The 17,699-nt window shown below is 46.5% G+C and overlaps 1 protein-coding gene across 1 annotated transcript in view; it reads left to right on the forward strand.

Annotated features, from left to right (window-relative positions):
* Positions 1-9,352: 9,352 nt before the first annotated feature.
* TTC39A (tetratricopeptide repeat domain 39A) overlaps positions 9,353-17,699 on the forward strand; it is a gene marked incomplete at its 5' end in the record, with an annotated part of 52,291 nt that continues 43,944 nt past the window's right edge. The window contains one exon of the mRNA XM_082658711.1: positions 9,353-9,405. Within this exon, the coding sequence (XP_082514837.1) occupies positions 9,353-9,405 (53 nt within the window). The remainder of the gene's footprint in view (positions 9,406-17,699) is intronic.

A 17,699-nucleotide genomic window follows, 5' to 3' on the forward strand; every position in this document is an offset into this window, starting at 1 on the left:
GCATAGAAACAATGCCTGAAACGTGGGTGGTGTGTATGTATTTGTTGAATGAGGATTTGTGAGATGGACTCTAGGAGGGCACTGTGGTGTGAAAAATTCAGACAACCCTGGTCTGCCATTTTTAGGAAAGATGACTTTGACAAAGTTACTTAGCCTCCCTGAACCTCATTTTCTTCTTCTAATGAACATCATAATACCCAACTCACAGGATTGTTCTGAATGATTTGAGTTTGACAGCTTTTTAATATTATTTATTTTAATCAAACAAATGCAGCCATGTTATTATCAATAGTGAAAATAGCTATTGGTTATTGAATGCACTATACTAAGCACTTTATGTGTGTCTTCTTGTTTAATCTTCACAGAAGCCCTAAGTAGTACTATTATTATCGCCTGTTTTAGAAATAGGAAAAATGAGGCTCAAAAAAGTTAAAATAGGGCTTCCCTGGTGGCGCAGTGGTTGAGAGTCCGCCTGCCGATGCAGGGGACATGGGTTTGTGCCCCAGTCTGGGAAGATTCCACATGCTGCGGAGCAGCTGGGCCCGTGAGCCATGGCCGCTGAGCCTGCGTGTCCGGAGCCTGTGCTCTGCAACGGAAGAGGCCACAACAGTGAGAGGCCCGCGTACCGCAAAAAAAATAACACACACACAAAAAGTTAAAATAATATGCTTCAGATAATACTGCTAATAAGTAGATGAGCCAGGAATTGAACTCTGGTCTGTCTGATTCTAAAACATGATATTCTTTCCAGTTTACCGTGCTTTGTCTCCTTTTCTGTGAAAAAAATATTGCCTATAGGAAATGCTAGGAACAGGGCATGATAAATAATAACAGATAACATATATTGAGCTTCAGGCAGAATCCTTAGTGCTTTCCGTATATTATTTCATTTCATCCTTAGAAAAGTAACCCTGTAATGTATAGGTACTATTTTGTCTCCATTTCACAGAGGAGGTGCCCTAATTAGGCCACAGTTATGTAGCTAGTAAGTGACAGAGCTGGAATTTGAACCCAGAAGACTGGCTCTACTGTTTTGACCACTGCTCTCTATTCCTGTTAAAGGTGAGAAGCCAGAGGAGAACTATCATAAATAGAATAATCCATGTAATCTCTGCTCTTGAGGATTAATGAAATAAACCTACTACATAGCATGTGGCATCTTATAAAACATTTCCTAATTCATTTTCATATTTAATCTTTACCAGGATTTAGAACAGTTTTTGACACATGAAAGCACTCAACCATTGTAAGTTACCAATATTATGATAAATGATAAATCGGAACATAGGGGAGATAGCCAACCTTTCTTTTATTAAAGAAATACAAATTTTAAAACCACAAAAGCTGGCAAAAACAAAAAATAACTTATTAGTGCTGGCAAAGCTCTGGAAAGAATACATTAAAAGGTAGGCAAAGAGTAGATTTTGGAGAGTTTGCCACACAGATGGAGGGACAGGGCATTCTAGGCAGAGCCCATGGTTGTATAAAGAAAAAGTGGTAGGACACGACATAGTGTGCTAGCAAACAGCAAGAATTGAAGTAGTTCAGTGTAACTAGAGTTAGGTTTGTGGGCAAAAGAGTGAAGTATTTGTGTTTGTGTGTAAGAAAGGTCTCACTGGTAGTGATTTGGTGGATTGCTTTAGAAGGAAACCAGGTAAGGCAGGGAGAGCAGGTGAAGGCTGATGGAGTCATTCAGGTGAGATGGTAGGTACCTAAAATATGGCTGTGGCTGAGGCCCGAGAAAAGAGGATTGATTTAAGAGAATTATCAGGCCTTAGAGTCTGATTAGATATGGGTGGTGAGGGGAAGGGAGTGGTTGCAAACTTCAGCAAGCATCAGGATCACCTGGAGGGCTTGTTAAAGTACAGATTGTGGACCCCATCCCCAAAGTTTGTGATTTCAGTAGGTCTAGAGTGGGACCTAAGAATCTGAATTTCTGACAAGCTCCCAGATAATGCTGAAGTTGCTGGCCCAGGGACCTCGCTTCGAGAACCACTAGAATAGGGACTGACTTCCAGGTCTCTCTGTTCTCCTGCACGTCTTATTAGATGTACTCATTTCGTTTGCAGTGCTGTTGCACCTTGTCATTCTGTACTTGACCTGTCGCTTCTGCTTCATAGTGTAAAGCACCTCTAATCTTCCTTGTGGATAAAAAGAGTTTTTAAAAATAATAATTGCAGGCTAACAGCACTTACTATGTGCCAGTACTATTTGAAACACTTTAATATATGGTCGCCAACTTAATGATGATTTGACTTATGATTTTTTTACTTTATGATGGTGCAAAAGTAATACATATTCAGTAGGAAACATACCTTGACTTTTGAATTTTGCTCTTTTCCCAGGCCAGCAATGTGCTGTACAATCCTCTCTCACGATGCTGGGCAGCGGCCGCAGCTCCCAGTCAGCTGCACGATCACAAGGGTGGACATCCAGTACACTTACAGCCACCCAGTACCCAGACAACTGTTCTGTTTTTCACTTTTACTACAATAGTCAGTAAGTTACATGAGCTAGTCAACACGTTATTATAAAATAGGCTTTGCATTAGGTGATTTTGCCCACCTGTAGGTTAATGTTAAGTGTTCTGAGTATGTGTAAGGTAGAGTAGGCTAAGCTCTGATGTGATAGCTTAGCTGTATTAAATGCATTTCTGACTTATGATATTTTCAATTTGTGACGGGTTTATGGGGATATAACCCCATCGTAAGTCAAGGAAGATCTATATGCTGATTCATTTTAATGTCCATAACAATCCTTTAAGTTAGTTACTGTTATTTGCAGTTTACAGATGAGGAAGTTGAGGTACAAAAAGGTTAAACAACTTGCCCAAATCACAGAGCTAAAAAGTGTCAGAACCAGGATTCAAACCCAGGCAGTCTAGATCCAGAACCCATGCTCAATCACTCTGCTCTACTGAAGAAAACTTATATTAAAATACTTTTGATGTATGGCTCAATATTGTACCTCTTACTGCCAGAACGCCCTTTATCATCTGAGTTTTGGGAATGCACAGAGAAGATCATTGTCATTTTGTTCCCCTTTGCTAAGGTGTATTGTGTTCTGGGTACTGTGCTGGGTCAGAGACAGAGAAAACTCATATGAGGCCATCAGTGGTATAGTGGGGGAGATAGACATTACTTACAGTTAATTTCACAACACTGCACATTGAAGATTATGATAGGAGTGCTGGGACACCCAGAGGAAGGAGAGAATAGTTCTGGCTGAGAGGACTGGGGAAGGCTTCCCAGACGAGGTGTCCCTAGGACACAGTATTCTGCTCCTAGCATTAGTAAAAGTGTAGACGGCAACTGTCAAAATTAAAACAAAACAACAACCATAAAAACACAGCTTTCACAAGGCCACATCATTTGATGTCAGAGCTCTGTTGACTGACGAAGGCTGCCAGACAGTCTCCCAGGAAGCCTCATTTAAGTGATACTCATTACTTAGTGAAATCAACCTTATCCAAGGTCTGACCTTCAAGTTTAGAAACCTGATTTTCATCAGTAGAAGAGAGACAAAGCTCCCATTAAGCAAGTTCACAGGGACTGATGTAAAGAACAAAATGTCAGTTTCCAGTAGAAGTTGCTATAGGGCTTGAAGTGCTCACAGTTGGTTGAATGAAGATTCCTTCTCCCTGCCAGTGCTTGGATGCGTCCTACCTGTAAGGTTCCTCACTCTCTGCAGCCAGGGCTGCCTGGCCCCTCTGATGAACACATTTTTTTAGACTAATACGTTTGATCAGGTTACAGTCTGGTTTGGCTGGTTGGGTAGCTTATAAAGTCTCTTAGGGTGACTTTGCATATCTTTGCTTTCATGTAGACTCTGTATTTAACTCCTTCTAAGGCAGACTTTCCCCAGTTTATGAGTTCTTAGTGAAACATCTCACTCCCTGGGCTCTGACTTCACCCTTTCATTGATCATGTCATTTATTGAGTGTATATGTGCCAGGCCTTCTCCCTGACTCATTCTCCTCCAAACTGTCAACATGACCTAACAATTCTGCCTTTTAAGTATCTCTCAAATCTGTCCTCTCCATCCCTAGTGCCACTCCCCCAATTCAGGTCTTCATCATCTCTCTTCAGGCTTTTGCCAAAGCTTCCTAATCTCCTTGCCGCCAATCTCTTGTTTTTCTCTCTGCTTCCAGACCATCCTCCGTGTTGCAGTCAGATTCTTCTAGAATCGAAATCTGCCCTGTCACTCCTGTAATAAAACATGCCACTGATTCCCATCACATTCAGGTTAAAATCCTAACCCCTTAGAAAGCTTTTCCTTCATAACCTTAATTTCTGATTGATATTTAATCAGTAATGGCTTGAACATGTAAGCTGGGTTTTTTTTTTCCTCTTTAAACAAATCTTGAGAAAATGCTACCTTAAGGAAATAAAGGCACTCTAATATTATTGTAGCATATGGAATTCTTTGGGGATGTGCATAATTTTACTCTCTAACTTGATGTTTTTCAGTAGGCAGGTTGTAATTCCTTAGTTGGGTTGTGAAATCAGTTTATTAAATCGAGCAACGTGGAAAAAATGTAACCAGAGTAGTACAGGCATACCTTGGAGATAGTGTGTGTTCAGTTCCAGACCATCGCAGTAAAGTGAATATCACAATAAAGTGAGTCACACATTTCCCAGTGCATATAAAAGTTGTGTTTATACTACATTGTAGTCTATTAAGTGTGCAGTAGCATTATGTCTAAGAAAACAATGTACCTACTTTAATTTAAAAATACTTTATTGCTTAAAAAATGCCAAAATAATGACAGTAGTTACATTGAAGATCCCTGATCACAGATCACCATAACAAGTGTAATAATAATGAAACGTTTGATATTCCAAGAATTACCATATATACTAATATGTCTAAAATGGATAGCTAACAAGAGCCTGCTGTGTAAAAAAATAAAATTCAAAAAAAAAAGAATTACCAAATTGTGACACAGAGACATAAAGTGAGCAAATGCTGTAGAAAAATTGTGCCAATAGACTTGCTCAATGCAGGGTTGCCACAAACCTTTAATTTGTAAAAAATGCAATATCTGCAAAGCACAGTGAAGTAAAACACAATAAAATGAGCTATGCCTGTAAAGCAGAATGAACACTCATATACCAATAATCAGCTTCAATAAATACCAGTTCACATCCAATCTTATTTTATCTATATTCCTACACACTTCGCTTTCATGTCATGTTGAAGCAAACCTTATATTTCATTTGTAGATTTTTCAGTAAGTTACTGATCAGCATTTTAAAAATTATGAAATAGAATTTGTTATTGAATACATACTGGGCCACAAGATAAAAGAAAGCCACTGATATTTTAAATTATCTCTTTTCAAGTAAGAAATGTCGGTCCTACTGTTGTGTATATGGGTTATTAATGTAAAGGATTATCTCGTGGAGGGAAGGTGTGTCTTTGCTGGAAGACCCCACCTAGTTTTCTTCCCCACTGCAATAAGTGTATAGAATGTGTTTAGTTGCCCAAGAGCTAAGGGCTTAGTTTCAGCCTCTCCTTTCTGTTTCCTCTGGAGTCAAAACTTGAGAGGACTGAGTTATTTTGTAAAAAGGAAAAGAGACAAGGAAAAATAGCTGACACTTGCTGAGGACCTTCTCTGAGCCTGGCACTAAGGCGCTTAGTATACATTACCCTACTTAACGCTCACAGCACTATAACAGATAGAAAACATGAGGTATATAGAGATGCAAGTGACTTGGCCAAGACCCCAGCCCAGGTGCCTTGGCTCTGAGACCTACTCTTCCAGCACACCAGGCTGCCTTTTGCATCCATGGCCTTAAAAGCAGCCCTTTGAGCCTAAGCATCAACAGAAATCAAACAGAGCAACCCCGGGCCCTAAGCAAGAACTAATGTTCTCAAAGAAAACCCTGATGCATCGCAGCTTCCTGAGAAGGTTCCTGGCCTTACTGTTTGCTAGCTGTGTGACTCTGAGTAAATCTCTTAACCTCTCTGATCCTCAGTGGACCAGCGTTGGGGAGCATCAGGTGCGTGAACAGCACTACTGAGGGGAGACGTAGCTGCCCAAACCTGACTCCCAGCCCACCTGAGGTCCAGCTCACCTGAGTTGCCCTCACAGGTGGCTCACAGGTTGCGGTCCTGGTGCTGCCACTGGCCCTCTGTGTGACCTTGGACAAATCCCTGGCTGTCCTGGGTGGGCCTCAGTTTCTCCCTGTGAATACTGATGAGTCTCGACGGCTCTGGACGGTAGTGGTCTTGCCCTGATTACTCAGGTCTGCTTGTGGGACACTGACGTCCTTGCCAGGCAGGGTGGTTGTGAGGATTAAAGATGATGGATATAAAGTCTTCATTCCTGTTACATGGCAGATACTCACCAAGTAAGAGCTGTCATGTCTGTGTTTAAGTACACAAAAAAGGAAAATATTTTAGGAAAATGTCTATATAAGATTAAGGGAATAAACTTCAGTTATCTTGAAAGTTTATTGATACTAAATGTTCCCCACTGATTCTGGATAAAATTTTCACACACACTGTGTGTCCACTATTCTCTTTTGTTTGCATTAACTCATTTAGTCCTCACGACAACCTTTGTGATAGGTGTTATTATTATCCTCTTTTTACAGATGAGAAAGCTGAAGCACAGAGAGGTTAAGTAACTTGCCTGAAGTCACAGGCAGCTATCAAGTGGTGAGGCCAAGATTCTAACCCAGGCAGACTGGCTCCAGAGCAAGGGAAAGAATAAAACCTGCTGTACCTTGGGATTGTTGTGAGATTCAAAATAAGCTAAGCTTTGGGAAAGTGACTCATAAATGCTGTGTGCATTCTAAGAGCTTGTGTAGCAGGCAGACTGGGGCTGGGGTTAAGATACAGACGCTAGTCTGGCTGCTTGGGTTGAGTTCTAGCTCCTGCCACTTAACTAGCCTTTGTTATTTTGAGCAGATTGCTTAATCCTCTGCTTCACTTTCTCAACTAGAAAAATTGGGCTTGTAAAAGGACATACCTGATAGGATTATTTTGAGGATGAAATGAGTTGGTACATGTGAAGGGTTTAGAATAATGCTTAACAAAGTTCTAAGCAAATGATGGTGATGAAGATAAAGAAGAACATGATGATGAAGATGTCCAGATGTCAAAGAAAAAGAACAGGAAAGAAGCCTTGAAGTTTGAGAACCCTTGGGTTGAATCCCAGTCCCTAATTTTTTTTTTTTTTTTTTTTTTTTGGGCCATGCCGCTTAGCTTGCGGGAATCTTAGTTCCCTGACCAGGGATTGAACCTGAACCCCCCAGCAGTGAAAGCACCAAGTCCTAACCACTGAACCGCCAGAGAATTGCCCCCAGTTCCTAATTTGATCTCAGGAACATTTCTAAACTTCTGACTCAAATATTCTCAAAACAAGAGTTTCCCAGATTAGAGGTAGTGTATGTAAAAGCCCTCAGCATGGTGCCTGCCACTGAGTAGAAACTTGATAAATATTAGGTCCTTCTTCATTCTCTCAACACTGAACATCTACTATGTGTAACAGTGGTGCTAGGCTCCATGGAAGACACAAATGTGAGACATTCTCTGTACCTTCAGATAGAAATCTGAAGAGTGAGACTAATATGGCCATTGATAACCAATATAAGGATTAAAAAATATATAGTGCTAAATGCTCTGAGAGAAAAATGTAATCTCTGAAGAAGGAGGTAGTCCTCCACTGGGGAGATACAGGAGGGCTTTCTGTAGGAAGTGGTGTTGGTTGTGGGCTTGGAGGCTGGGTGGGACTTTAATTCCACCCAGGATTAGACTGGGCTCGGGGCCTATAGGAGACCAGGCTTCTGAGGCCCTGTGGTATTCATGCCTGTGAGCCTAGGAGGAAGTTGGCTATCTGCAGTGCCCAGTGCTGACAAACTGGGCAAAGCTCTGTGAGCTGAGGAGTTTGGGCCCATGGGTGCACTGTAACTGGAATTTCCAGATCTGGAAGCTCTAGCCTTGTGGTCAGATAGGCAGCATTTGCGGGCCCTTGTTGATCTGCCTAGAGCATGACATGAGTGCTCAGAGAGAGGGGGAAAGGTTGTATTTTCTCTGCTGCTTACCAAGGAAAAGTGAGAGAAACTGCCCAGATGATCCTTGAGGCTTCTGCCCTCTGCTTTGCCCAGGCCTCCCACTCCATGCCCCGCCCACCTGCAAACTACAGGCAGGGTTGGGAGGGAGCCGCAGATGGGGCAGACAGATCTGGGTGTGAGGCTTGATCTCGAGGAAGTCAGTTAACCCCTCTGAACCTCAGTTTCATCCACTGTGAAATGGGGGTGAGTATTTAATAAGGTGAAATTAAATGAGAATTTGTGTAAAGCACCTGGCTTAGGGCTTGGCACATTACAATTAGTCACCATTTATTGACACGTGATTTGTGTTGCACAAGACCTAGGATACAGACCCAGCCCAAAAGGAGACAGCAATGGTCCCATTGCCACCCGTCCCTGATCTGTGTTCAACCCCCATACTCCCTCACAGAGAGAAGTCTCCAGGGACCCCTGAATCCATCCTACACACTGGACCTCAGAGCGATCCTTCTCAAATACCTCCTCAAGGTGCTCCCTTGTTCTTTGCCTTTAGTTGAGCCTCCCATGGAAGCCTGCTAGACTGCACTGCCAGGGGCTAACCTTGCTCCAGAGCTGATTCTTTTACTTGTTAAAAAATAAAAAGTAAAAATGTACATGACCTAAGGCAAAATACGGGGTTTCAAAGAAAGTGTGAACTGGAGACAGGCTCATCCTCCTCTGTCTCCCGTTCTCCTCTGGGAATCAGAGGTCTGTGGACAGGGCCACGTCTCAGTGCCTCGCCTGGTCAGCAGCCTCCACTGCCAGGCCCAATCAGCTCCTTCCTGTCTGTCCTCCCCCTTGCTTGCCCCTCTGCTCTGTGCCCTGCACTTGGGGGCAGTCCCAAGCCCCTGAGCCTATCCAGGTACAGCCCTGGCAAGGCAGGCTCCGCACTTAGGCAGGTGAGAAAGGCATTGGTGACATCATCACCCATCGATACGGAGGACGGGCTCTATACGGGAAGTGGAGGGGCCTGGGGTCGGTCCTGATGCTGCCACTGGCCCTCTGTGTGACCTTGGACAAATCCCTGGCCTTCCTGGGTGGGCCTCAGTTTCTCCTTGTGTATACTGATGCGTCTCGACGGCTCTGGACGGTAGTGGTCTTGCTCTGGTTCCCCAGGTCCGCTCCCGGGACACCGACGTCATTGCCAGGCAGGGAGGCGCCCGGCCGCGGCGGGGAGGAGCCACGGGTCCCGCCTCGCCCAACCCGTCCAGGTGCTGCCGCCGGAGCCGCCGCTACCGCCACAGCCGCCACGAGGGGCCGCCAGCGCCTCCATCCAAGTCCGGCCCGTGTCCATGGCCTTTCTGACCGCCTGGAAGCGGGCGGTCTCCGGGGAAAGCGACCGCAGGTACCGGGCGGGGGCGGGGACTCGGCGGGAGGCACTGATGGGACTGAGGGGCGTCTGGAGAACAGCCGACGGGAGGGGCAGCTGACGGAACACAGCCCGAGACAGCAGTGTGCGGGCTGCTGGCCGCGGGGTAACGGCCGAAGGGCCCGGGGAGAGAGGCAGCCCAGCCCCTCTCACCCCAGCCCCCCCACGTATCCCTTGCTCGCGTGTTATGGCCCCCAGCAGGGCTGGGCCTGGGGGTGAAGAGATACGCCCCCAACACCCCGGTCCCACCCGAGCCCCGCTTCCGGTGCCACAACCTGTGAGCCACCTGTGAGGGCAACTCAGGTGAGCTGGACCTCGGGCGGGCTGGGAGTCAGGTTTGGGCAGCTACGTCTCCGTCTCGCCTTAGCAGTGTTGCTCACGCACCTGATCCTCCCCAGCGTTGCATGAGCAGAGATAGGGGTACGTGTGCCCGGACAGGTGAGAGCAGATACACTATCCCCCGCCAGGGGTTGACCACATCTGGGGGCAGCAGTGTGGAGGGAAATCCTGCGTCCCAGTGCCTGTCCATGGTGGAACTGTGTGCACCACAGCTTCTCCAAGGTCAACCCTTCAGGGATGTGTCATTGCCTCCTGTGTGTCACCTCCAACTCCCAGCTGTCCCCACCTCCTGGGTGAGTTGGTTTCTCCAGATGTGTTCTCATGAGAAAGGGGAGGGGGACAGCCCTGACCTCTCTTCTGAGCTGTGACCCCCAATTTCTTTCCTTTATATATTTAAAGTTCACTCTGCTACTCCCTGGAGAAGGGCAATCTAACTGCCTTCCCAACACCTCCATCTGACTGTCACATGGGCACATCAAACTCGGCAAGCCCCAAATCAAACTTCACATCTTCACCCCCAAACCTGTTCCTCCTCCTGTGTCCCCATGGCATAGTCATCCACCCAGTTGCCCAAGCCTGGAACCTGGGAGTCATCCCTCTCACCTCCCTCCCTCTCCTCCACCCTGGTCTCCAAGTTCTGCTGATTTTATCTTTTTGATGTCTCTCAAAGCTGTTCATTCCCCCTGGACTATTGTAATAGCCCCTAACTTTTCCATTTCCTCCAGTCTTCCCCTTTCCATGCATCCTTCAGACTTGTCTTTTCTAAAGCACAAACCAGACCATGTCATTTTTCTGCTTTAAAGTTCTTCTATGGCTCTCTATCATAGAGGTGAAAGGTCAAGGCTCTCCAGGGGAGGAGCTGTGACCTGCCCAGCCCCGCTTCCCATCACTCTCTGACCCTCACTCTGGTCTGGCTTTGTAGGGCTCTCACAACTGTGCTGGGCTGCTCAGGGCTACTTCTGCCTGGAATGCCATCCTCTACTCCTGACATTCACCCTATAAGATTCAACTTTAGGTGACATCTTTTGTTATTAAAAAAATTTTGTTTTGACTTTTAAAATAAACTTTTAATTCAAGGGTAGCACATATAGAGAAAAGTGCACACATTGTAAGTGTACAGCTCAATGACTCTTCACAAAGTAACCAGTACCCATGTAACCAGCACCCAGATTAAGACACAGACTATTACCAGCCCCCAGAGTCTCCCTTGTGCCCCACCCAGCTGCAAGCCCCCAAAGGTAACTATTGATACTATCCTGACTTCTAATACCATAGGTTTGATTTGTCTGGGGTTTTTTGTTTTTGTGGGGTTTTTGTTTGTGTGTTTGTTTTAATTGAAGTATAGTTGATTTACAATGTTGAATCAGCAAAGTGATTCAGTTATCCATATGTGTGTGTGTGTGTATATATATATATATATATATATTCTTTTTCAGATTCTTTTCCATTATAGGTTATTATAAGATACTGAATATAGTTTCCTATGCTATACAATAGGACCTTGTTTATTTTATATACAGTAGTTTGTATCTGCTAATCCCAAACTCTGAATTTATCCTTCCCCCACCCCCTTTCCCCTTTGGTAACCATAAGTTTGTTTTCTATGTCTGTGAATCTATTTCTGTTTTGTAAATAAGTTCATTGTATCATAGTTTAGATTCCACATATAAGTGATATTATATGGTATTTGTCTTTCTCTGTCTTACTTTAGGTGACCTCTTTCAGAGAAACTTTCTGAGCCCACCCTGAGTCAGGCTCAGAGGCTTTCTGGGCTCCAGCATCTTTGCTTCCCTCTCATGGCTCTCATTCAGTTTTTCAGCAAACATTCTTGGGCACGTACCATGTTCCAGGCATCGTACTAGGTAGTGTGGATATGGTGTTACTTATGACATACAAGCCCCTGCTCTCAGGAGACCACGTTCTAGTGGGAAAGACAGATTAAACAACTAGGCAAATAAATGAGTAAACACCAGAAACAGATGCTGTGTAAGGCTTAAAATAGAGCCATGTGATAGACAGTAAAATCCATCTTTCCCAGAGCATTCCCTGCAGTGAGGATAGCTCCTGTCAAAGCCTGAGATGTGTCTGAGGAGCAGAAAGGTGTGTGTGTTGTTGAGGATCCCTGCCTGTTGGGATCCAGGGGGCAGGCTGCCCAGAAGAGGGCCGAGTTTGGATTTCATTGTGTGTTGGGAGCCACTAGAGGGCGTTAAAGAGGGGACTCATATTTAAAGATGATCCAGCTACCCCATGGAGAAAGGATTTTAACGCTGGGGCGTGGTCACCCCTTTCTGTCTCCCCACCACATATGGAGAGGGGATGGGGTTCATCTGCCCCCATGTCCCCGAAGCCCAGCACAGAATGCTTCGGTTTTGATGAGAACCTGGGGGGATGATTTCTGAGGAGGGTGAGATCACAGTTGGGGTGCTGAGGAGCGGCTGGGTTTACATGGATTTCTTGCCTGCCTGCCCTCCTGTAAGAACCCAGCTGTGCTCTGTCCTGCAGGCACCCTGCGTGCTGCAGTGTAGTTGAGGGCCTGAACACATGTACCTTTCTACTTCAGCTGGAACTTGCTGGACACAAATACTCAGAGAATTCTGACTCCCAGTCGCCCTCACAAGATCTCACACCTGGGGCAACAAACCAGGTCTCCTTTCTCTCAGCTCGGGACCTGTGACTTCTCCACCCTCAGGCCTCACCCACCACGCTGCCTGTCTCCCAAAGCCTGGCTGAGGGGTGAAGGGCTTGGGAGGGTGCTCGGCCCCTGCTCTGCCACTTACATACTGGCTCTATGACCCTGATTCAGTCGCCTGACCCATGTGAGCCTTAGTTTACTCAGCTATAAAATAGTAGCTACTTACCAAGTGGCGGAAGACCTGGTGAAGCCACACTGGTAAAGGACCTAACAAAAAGCCACCGAGCATATTCAGTGACCAGTAAATGTGAATTCACTGGTACGAGGGAATCTTCCTTCTGAGGTATTTGCATTGAACAGAGGGGATTCAGAATGGTTTGGGAGCCAATGGTGGGATTCCAGGCACCAGGACTGGGTAGCCAGGGACTGTTAGGAGAGGGAAATGATGCCTGTGCATCTTAAGATGGGGATGGCCACCTACTCGGCCTACAAACAGGGTCCCTTCCCAGTCATACCAGTAGCCCCTGCCCCTACCCCATGGCTGCTCCCATAAGAGACAGCACCAGGATCAGAGGGGCAAGTGTAGGCAGGCAGAACGCTTTTTTAAAATAAATTAATTCATTTCTTTATTTATTTTGGCTGTGTTGGGTCTTCGTTGCTGTGCGCAGGCTTTCTCTAGTTGCGGTGAGCGGGGGCTGCTCTTCGTTGCGGTGCGCGGGCTTCTCACTGTGGTGGCTTCTCTTGTTGCCGAGCACAGGCTCTAAGTGAGTGGGCTTCAGTATCTGTGGCACGCAGTCTCAGTAGTTGTGGCTCGCAGGCTCTAGAGCGCAGGCTCAGTAGTTGTGGCGCACGGGCTTAGTTGCTCCGCGGCATGTGGGATCTTCCCAGACCGGGGCTGGAACCCATGTCCCCTGCGTTGGCAGGTGGATTCTCAACCACTGCACCACCAGGGAAGTCCAGGCAGAACGCTTTTGAGAGAGTGATTCAGTGGTAGAGCTTGTAGGAGGGAGGGGCCGCCCCAAGAATGGAGGGGCCCTGCTGAAGAGGCTGGGGGCCTGCTGGGCTGTTGTTGGAAGATTTCTTGCTCTTGGTTTGAGTCTGAGCTCAAGGAGCTCTCAGATGCCTCCAGGTAGGGAGTTTCGAATTTGGTGACTGGAATCCTTGGGCAGCTATGGGGTCCCTTCCTCGGGACTGGATGTGGACTCAAGGCCAGTGCTGAGTTTTCACCTCAGATCCTGTGAGCTGAGGCATCTGTGATCACCAGACTCATGATTTAAAATTCCAAATGTCTATGATGTTGAAGCTACTGACCCCAGGATTCTGATTTACCCCCTGTTGCTGAGGGCAGCTGCATGGAGTAGGAGAGGGCTCTGGTGTGGGAGGCACAATGTGGTCCCTCAGATCCTCAACCCCTGGTGAGGATACCATGGGAAAACTCCAAGTAACCTTTGTCCCCCTTTGTCAGTTATGGAGGGATTCTGACTTGGGGTATTTTTGGTCCTTTCTTGAGGTCAATGGAAAATAGATTATTTAGGGTGCAATTTCAGTTCTGCCAGCATGCCACATTTCCTGAAATCTCTTCAATCTGTAGCTCTAGTTGCTTGAGTTGCTTTGTCCTTCCCCTGAAAATTTCTGCCTCTCAGCTCAGTTTCTGTCTGTGGTCAGCTCCATTCTCTCCTAATGCTCACCTACTTCTCTACTCAATGCAAGACAGGGATGCCAGCCGTTTCCAAGCTCACGTCCTGGGACAGTAAGACAAAGCAGTGGAAAGTCCTCTGGAGCCACACAGGTTGATTTTGAATCCTGACTCCGGGCCTTTCTACCAGTGTGACCTTGGACAGGTTGTTTAAGTTCTCTGCGCCTCAGTTTCTTCATCTGTAAAGTGAGGGTAATGGTAGGACTTGCCTCACAGGGTTGTTGTGAGGACTGCATGAATTAGTTTATGCAAAGCACAGAGGACCGTCCTTGACACATAGTCGGTGCTATACCCAAGAGTGTTACTGATTATTATGATTAGTCTCCCCAGGCCAGGAGAGAAAGGGGCTTCTCCACCAGCTCTAATATGAAAAAGCTCAGGGAAGTATTCCAATTGGCTCTTCTTTAACCAACCACTGTGTCCTGAGAGGTGGGGTCAAGGAAGAGAACGCACCTCCCGTTCAGCCACTGGGGCAGGAGAGGAGAGGAGGAGAAACAGTTCTCTAAAAACAAGTGGGTGGCAGGGAAGGGTTCAGGGCGGGGAGGGTTGTAGCATCCATGTGGCCACATGGCAGGCCTTAAAATAAAGCCATAGTTTCATGAAGTACCCAAATTATGATTTCCTTGGAGCACCGCTGACCATCTGTCTCAGTCTTCCAGCTGTTGTTGACCCCCTGGGAGCTGGGAACTAGTCCCTTATGAACCCCGCTTGGGACCTGTGCCACGCACCACCCCCTGCGATTGTGGCTTTGCCAGCCCTAGTCCCATTCTCTCCATGACTACCACCACCTCCCTGGCCTGGAGAGGGTGTAGGCTCTTTGCTTTATCACGCCATCCCAAGGGTGGGACAGACCTTTCCCCTAATTCCCTACCACTTGACTAGGACCAGGCTGTAACTTTTAAGGCCACCTTGGGATGCAAGGAATGAGCAACTGAGTTTTATGATTCTATGGCTCCTCTCCAAGCCCCTCAACCATCCTGGAAGGAGCCTTCCTGCAGAACTTCCACTTCTGGGAGGGCCCAATGTATGTCTTCCAGCATCTTCCCTCCCGAGAGAGGAGGAAATTTCTGCCTTAACCAAGACAACCAAGCCTTCCTTTCCTTTCTCAAGATCAGCCCTTTCCCAGGTGAACAGCAGTGCAGAAATCTACTGCTTTCAGGTAAAATCCTTTGCCCAGCCTACTAACTGGCTGGTTATATTATAACCCAGACAATTATATTAGGAATTATGACAGTGGGTGGGACATCAGGCACCCATCCAGGTAGACCTGGGTCTGGTCTATTCCTCTTTTTTTTTTTTTTAGATGTTGGGGGTAGGAGTTTATTAATTAATTTATTTATTTTTGCTGTGTTGCGTCTTCATTTCTGTGCGAGGGCTTTCTCTAGTTGTGGCAAGTGGGGGTCACTCTTCATCGCGGTGCGCGAGCCTCTCACTGTCGCGGCCTCTCTTGTTGCGGAGCACAGGCTCCAGACGCGCAGGCTCAGTAGTTGTGGCTCACGGGCCTAGTTGCTCCGCGGCATGTGGGATCCTCCCAGACCAGGGCTCGAACCCGTGTTCCCTGCATTAGCAGGCAGATTCTCAACCACTGCGCCACCAGAGAAGCCCTGGTCTATTCCTTTTGATTTCCTTTTACCCCATCAGACAAAGTTTGTCCGTGCGTGTTCCCTCCCACAGCCTCAGGTGTTCCCCTTACCCCCTCGCAGAGTTGCCCTACAATACCCACCCCCTGTAAAAATTCATCTCCAGCTAAGAAACAGCCTCCCCCAGATAGAGCATCCAAGTGTCAGATTGAAGTAACTCTGCTTTCTTTCCAAGAAAATTGGTGGGTGGGTACTTCCTTTATATCAGTGACTGAAGGGCACACCCAAGCACTGTCCCTGAGTGCAGGCCAGGCCACTCAAAGGGGGATGGCGGCTCCCCAGGCTCTGAGCACTGCACTCAAATCGTCACCGTTCTCCACCTGCACTTGCCCCTGCTCCCTCCAGCCACAGCTTCTCTCCCCGACACCCTCTTAACTAGGCCCCTGCCTCCAGAAGACCCTGTGCCCTTCAACTCTGCTGCCTCAGTGATCTGTAATAACAGCGAGATCTGCCCTTGGCTGTGCCCTGACTTGACATGCATCATCATCTTCGATGCACCACAACTCTGACCGGGGGCCCTGTTGTCTCCAATTCTAATAGATGAGGAAATTGAAGCCTCCTCATACTTTCTCAAATGCATAGACATTGGGGTTTTCTTTTTAGTACTGGATGTGTAATTTTGTATTCTGCTTTTCTCATATTTTTCCACCTTTTCAAAAATTCATTCATGCAATAAATATTTATTGAGCACCTACTGTGTGCCAGGCACTGTTCTGGGCACTGAAAATATGTTAGAGAACAAAGCTGGAAAAAAAAACAAACTCTTCTCTTGTGGAGTGTAGAATTTAGTAGGGAGAGACAGAGACTAAACGAATAAGCAAAATATACAGGATGTCAGATAACAAGTGCTATGGAAAAAATAATGCAGGGCAAAGGAATTGGGAGAATGAGTGTGATGGTTCCATTTTAAACAGAATGGTCAGGGAAGGCCTCACAGAGAAGGTAACATTTGAGCTGTCCTGAAGGAGGTGAGGGACTAATCATGTGAATATCTGCAGGAAGAGCATTCCAGGCACAGGGAACAGGAAGTGCAAAGGCACGCTCCTGAGGTGGGAGCGTGCCTGACATATTTGGAGAAGAGCAAGGAGGCCAGTGTGGCTGAATAAGAGAGTAAAGGGAGATGATATCAGAGAGAGAGATGGGGGTGTAGGGCATCCAGGCCTCGTGGCCAAGCGAAGACTTTAACTTTTGCACTGAGCACGATGGGAAGCCAGTGCAGAGGTGTGAACAGGAGCGTGACATGATCTGATCAAGTGGGTCTGGTGCTGTGTAGAGAGTAGACAATAAGGGGACAAGGGTAAGAGCAGAGAAAACAATTAGGAGACAATGCAGTAATCCAGGCAAATAACTTCTCTATAAATTTAATATCTGCAGAATAGTTCACCCGACAAATTCACTATAATTCACTGAACTAATTCCTTATTTTTTTAAATATATATTTATTTATTTATTTTTGGCTGCGTTGGGTCTTTGTTGCTGCACACGGGCTTTCTCTAGTTGCGGTGAGCGGGGGCTACTCGTCATTGTGGTGCACAGGCTTCTCATTGCAGTGGCTTCTCTTGTTACGGAGCACAGGCTCTAGGTGCACGGGCTTCAGTAGTTGTGGTTCGCGGGCTCTAGAGTGCAGGCTCAGTAGTTGTGGCACACGGGGACCAGGGCTCGAACCTGTGTCCCCTGCACTGGCAGGCGGATTCTCAACCACTGCGCCACCAGGGAAGTCCCTGAACTAATTCCTTATTGATGGGCATTTAGGTTATTTCCAGCTGTATATTATAGGAAACACTATGATGAACATCAATGTACAATAAATCTTTGTGTCTGATTATTTCTTAAGACATGTTTGCTACCCAGGTGTTACTGGTCATCTTTCTGAGGCTTTCAGCCCCTAATTCCAGTTGCCCTTCAGAAAGCCAGTGCCACTTTCTACTCCCACCAGCAGTGAGTGAAGTAGCACATTTGCCCT

Source organism: Grampus griseus (assembly GCF_964374135.1).
Source record: "Grampus griseus genome assembly, chromosome: 1".
Classification (NCBI taxonomy): domain Eukaryota; kingdom Metazoa; phylum Chordata; class Mammalia; order Artiodactyla; family Delphinidae; genus Grampus; species Grampus griseus.